This window comes from Sinocyclocheilus rhinocerous, unplaced genomic scaffold (assembly GCF_001515625.1).
Source record: "Sinocyclocheilus rhinocerous isolate Xijiao unplaced genomic scaffold, SAMN03320098_v1.1 scaffold1116, whole genome shotgun sequence".
NCBI lineage: Eukaryota > Metazoa > Chordata > Actinopteri > Cypriniformes > Cyprinidae > Sinocyclocheilus > Sinocyclocheilus rhinocerous.
Window position 1 is genome coordinate 394,886 of NW_015659716.1, and position 5,380 is coordinate 400,265.

Genomic DNA, 5,380 nt, shown 5'->3' on the forward strand with positions numbered 1-5,380 from the left:
GTTACTAGCAGTTTGTAGCTCTGTGATGAATGACTATCAGCCGGTATCAGATTTGGACTTCTGGACTCTTTCAACTCGGACGTATTGGTTTTTTTAGTGAGTGAATAACATGCTATGAACTAGGGCTGTTTTAAAACCAAAACGGCTGCCAAATGGTTCGTTTTTTTTTTTTTTTATCCTTCAGTTTTGAGCACCAGGAGTCAGTTGCTACCACAGAGGCGCGGCTGAGAATGGAAGGGGTGGAGCTAAAGGAGGAGTGGCAAGATGAGGACTTCCCCAGGTAGGCTGTTAAGATGTGTATATGATAGTGGTGGGTGGTATGACCAAAATGTTTTTTTTTCTTTCTTCATGATATATATTGCAAAATGCACTACCATTCAAAAGGTTGGGGTCATTAAAGGGCACCTATTATACCCCTTTTTACAAGATGTAATATAATGTAATGCTCTTGGGTGTCCCCAGAATGTGTCTGTGAAGTTTCAGCTCAAAATGCCCCACAGATCATTTATTATAACATCTGGAAAATGTCATTTTTGGGGCATCTAAAAAGAGCTGTTTTAGTGTGTATCACTTTAAATGCAAATGAGCTGCTTCTTCCCGCCCCATCTTCAGAAGAGGGCATAGCGGACATTTGCATTCCTACAGCAATAAACAGCCGGTAAAAGCAACATGACTGAGAGCGAGAGAGCCGGTGTTCAGCTGTACATATGGGAAGCCAAACACACCGAAAGTGGGACGAAATAGCGCAATGTTACCGAGTTCGTGCCACGCTGACTCAACAATGCAGGGAGGACGTGTTTGCTAGCGCTACCGAACGGACAGTGCGGCGGGAACTAATCTCACCAGCGCGGCGCTGATCAGTTAAAACAGTGGTTCCCAACCCTGGTCCTGGAGGCACCCCAACACTGCACGTTTTGCATGTCTCCTTAATCAAAGTTAAAATGTTAGCTAAGCACTGTAACGACATGACATTCACAAACCAGTCTAGAGTGAAATGATTTGTGCAGACATACATATTTAGGTAGATTTTGAGGCGCATTACCTTGAAAAATAGAAGTAATCCACTGCGTCCTCAGTGGCTCAGTTGTTGGGAGAAAATGAAGACTCTTATGTTCAGTCTTATATCCAAACGGATTGCTTACGAGACATTGGTGACGTTACAGCTGCTCGAGTGCAGAGAAAATGGAGGACAGCGTACAACCGCTAAGGGAGAAACTATGGCAATGCAGGACTGTCAGTCAAAGGCTGTGGGCGAGGCCTAAACAATGTGATGTCATATTGCTTAGAGAATCAAAACGGCAGGCCTAGTGAGACTGATTTGGTTTAATGGGGATTAAAATAAGGAGTGGGTGGATTTTTATCATTGTAGGGTGGTTGTGTTCAACCTGTAAAAGAAGATTTTGCATTATAGGAGCCCTTTAAGATTTTAAGAAAATAGTTTTGTTCAGCCAGGACACATTAAACTTATAAAAAAAGTAAAATCAGAGATGTTTACATGGTCACAAATTGCTATTTCAAATAAATGTTGTTCTATTGAACTTTTTTCAAAGAATCCTTAAAAATACTTTCCACATGTTTTCCACAAAAATATTAAGAGAAACAACTGTTTTCAACATTGATAATAATTAAAAAATGTTTCTTGAGCAGCAAATCAGCATATTAGAATGATTTCTGAAGGATCATGTGACACTGAAGACTGGAGTAATGATGCTGAAAATTCAGCTTTGTATGACCGGAATAAATTACATTTTGAAATTTATGTATTTTTTAAGCTGTAATAATATTTCACAATATTGTTTGAAATAAAATACAAGACAGTTTTTTAAAATTGTAATAATATTTCCACAATATTGCTGTTTATTGTATTTTTGATCAAATAAATGCACCGCTGAGTTTTACTTAAGATACTTTTTCAAAAACTTTTTCAAAATCTACCTGAACCATGTGCTTGTGCTGGAAATTCAAAATTAAAAAAATTTTGTATATTGCATAAATGGACTATGCCTGTTTATAATATTATTATTTTGATATAAAATATTATATTAATAAATTATACAGTTATTAATTGATAATTATTGCAGATTACACAATTAACAAACAAAAGATATGCCATCTCATTTGATTTTCATTTGAAAATTAAAGAATGTCTGCACTCTAAATAAATATAATAATAATGAATTTGTTACATTTATATAGTGCTTTTTCTGGGTACTCAAAGCACCCAGTTAAATTTCCTTTTTAATGTTACAATTCATAGCATGGGAAAAGAAAACCAAAATGGGAGGAAGAAAAGCTTCTTGCCCAACTTGTTAATGAAAACAAGGATATAATCAAAGGAAAATTTGAGTTGGGATAACCTCCAAAACCAAAAAAAGCTGCTTGGGAAAACATATATGTGCAAATAAATGCGGAGTGTTTCAAAAACGTTTGCCTTTTCGAGGCAGATTGCCGGCAAGAGCCAAATTAGCCCTGCTGAAAAAAACAATAGAAACCATCACATAATTTTTTATGGTTTTACTGGTTTTAATGGTAAATGTAATGGTGCCTGTTGGTCTCTACTGGTAATTGGTCACCTTCTATAGGTGGCTTGTTAAAACCACTAAATCCTAATCAATTTTTTAATGGTTAAAAGTTGATGGTTTGTAATGTTTATAATGGTATTAGTAGTGGAAACATTAGAATTTCTGTGATGGTTTGTATTGTTTTGTTTTTTTTCAGCAGGGAGGATAGATTGTGATTTGGTCTTAGTGACTTTGGAGTCCTCTTCCTTACTCCTAACATTTCACAGATTTAGGAGCTAGTTTTAGCGCTAAAATGCTTTGTGAAATAACTCTTCGAGCAAAAATTTAAGAGTCTTAAATTTAGGATTGACACGCCCATTATTTTTAAGATTTTCTCCTAAGCCTTCCATTGTGAAAATGAGTTGCATTTTAGCATTTGTTTAAAAAGCATACCTATTACAGATTTTTTATTTTTTTGGACCTACTTCTGTAGGAATTTAGTACATCTTTATATGTAATTTCACTATTGCTTGTTCTGCTGAAAGTACTGATAAGCATTTATGGAAAATGAAAATATACTTTAATTTGAAACGTGTTTGTCGTATGTAATTTAATGTGATGATAATGGCAATGTATTACATTTAAAATGTTTTAACTTTGACTGTAGTTAAAATTATAATCAAGTACTTTACATGTGCTCCATTATGTTAGCCTACACATTAAAATACTTCTTTACGACGAATGATTATATGACTCCCGAAAGTCCCTTATGAAAATTAACCGCAGTTTTGTTATATTAAAAGTGTAGTAAACTTTTTTTTTTTGGGCGTATTGATTACCATTTGTATAACTACAGATCCCATGATTAAACTATGGTTAAGTGTAACAAAGCCAAGGTTAATTTGTAGTCATCATAGTTCAACTATATTAACCATGTTTTATTTGTAGTGAAACCATAGTTAATTTTCTTAAGGGAGTTGACTTTTTATTTCATAAATATTATCTGAAAGAACAGTTTTTTTTTTTAAATACACTTTAAAGTTTCAAAGTACACTACAAATGCACATTCAGTATAATTAAGTGCACTTTTTCACAAGGGTTCTTACATCTTATAACAGATGTATCCATAATGAGCTGTTAAATCTTATAGTATATATTGAAAACTAGCATGTGTGTAGGTAGTGTTGTATTAGCATTAGCTCTGTTCCAAAACCTAGCTAGCTGTCTGCTGTGTTTACCTACTGTCCACATAGGCAGGTATCTTCTAAGACATTATAGCAATCAAATTTGAAGTGACTAATCTGAAGAGCTCAAAGAAGTTACCCTCACAGTGGATTTCTATAATCTTACATTAGCATGTTGCTAAGCTAACAGCTGCATACTTTTAATTAAAAAATTAAGAAAATACACTGCACACACAACAAATACTTGCAGTTTCAGTCATATTTCAATAAACATGTACTGTATATGACCTTAAATCTGCAGTTTTGGTTCTCTAATGCAGTGGTTCCCAACCCTGGTCCTGGAGGCACCCCAACACTGCACGTTTTGCATGTCTCTTTAATCAAACACACCTGATTCAGGTAATCAAATGGAGTATGCGATTGTCTCATTGAAGAAAAAAAAAAGATCAACCTGGGATTTTTAGCAAAAAAATCAACACGCTTTGTGCTCAACACTTGCTTCGATATAGGACTTATCATAGAGATGTACACATTATAAAGTGTACTCCTCCTTTGTAAATTTTTTTTTTGCAATTTTTTGTTTAATTCTCATTCGTTTGGCTGCTTGTTTTGGCACACAGAAACCAGTACACAGAGTTTTAATTTGTACCTTGTTTTGCGCTCCTAGGAGTTAGTAAGAGACATCTGTAAAGCGATCACACTGGAAAAATTTGGTGTAGAAACAATTTTCTCTCAGAAATTGGTAGTAAATCCCTCAACTAATTACAAAGAAACATCAAGTAACACATTGACTTAAATGTGAAATTTTTAAGTATTAGTATTTTCTTGTAAAACGTACTCCAATAATCTTTATTTGCAACTTTTACATTTTTTACATTGCAGTTACATTTTTACATTGCAATCCAGTGCAGAATAGTCTCTGCAAAGTATTGCACAGACAGCACTGATGAAATTAAGGCAAATGTGTTGCTACTAATTGCTTCCAACACAATTTGTAAACAGTTTTTCCATTTGGACTGATGAAAACTTGTGTACATTTTTAATCTAGTCAACAAAATTACTGAAGGAATCATTTTGTACTTTCTCACCAACTATAATGTCTCACAAAAAAAGAAAATATCACAATTCTTGTCACGATCACAGAATATAACAATTAAATATAGGCATTTTTCTTTTTGCAATACTTTTATTTTCCCCAACATTATGCATTTTCTGTTGATTTAAAGGGATAGTTCACCCAAAAATTAATATTACCCCATGATTTACTCACCCTCAAGCCATTCTAGGTGTATATGACTTCTGAAGCGAAGTGATGGGGAGCTTACTCTACGCCTACGTCATCCGCTGGAACACCACTCTCTCGTGAACGTGCGTAGAAACAGTTAGCGGAAGCTACAGATTACGGTTTATAAAATTTTAAATATGGATATTTTTCTTACACAAACATATCGATTTGCTTCAGAAGGCCTTTATTAACCCCTAGAACCGTGTGGATTGGGTTAGTTCACCCAAAATGAAAATTCTGTCATTAATTACTCACCCTCATGTCGTTCCAAACCTGTAATACCTTCATTCATCTTCAGAACACATTAAGATATTTTTGATGAAATCTGAGAGCTCTCTGACCCTCCATAGACAGCAACGTAATGTTCCCAGGTCCAGAAACGTAGTAAGGACATCGGTAAAACAGTCCAT

General features: G+C 34.6%; 1 protein-coding gene across 1 annotated transcript in view; it reads left to right on the forward strand.

The window, feature by feature from the left end:
• Positions 1–5,380, forward strand: part of LOC107724169 (uncharacterized) — a 15,373-nt gene that overhangs the window by 2,700 nt on the left and 7,293 nt on the right. Inside the window, exon 2 of the mRNA XM_016532978.1 lies at positions 185–280. Within this exon, the coding sequence (XP_016388464.1) occupies positions 185–280 (96 nt within the window). The remainder of the gene's footprint in view (positions 1–184; positions 281–5,380) is intronic.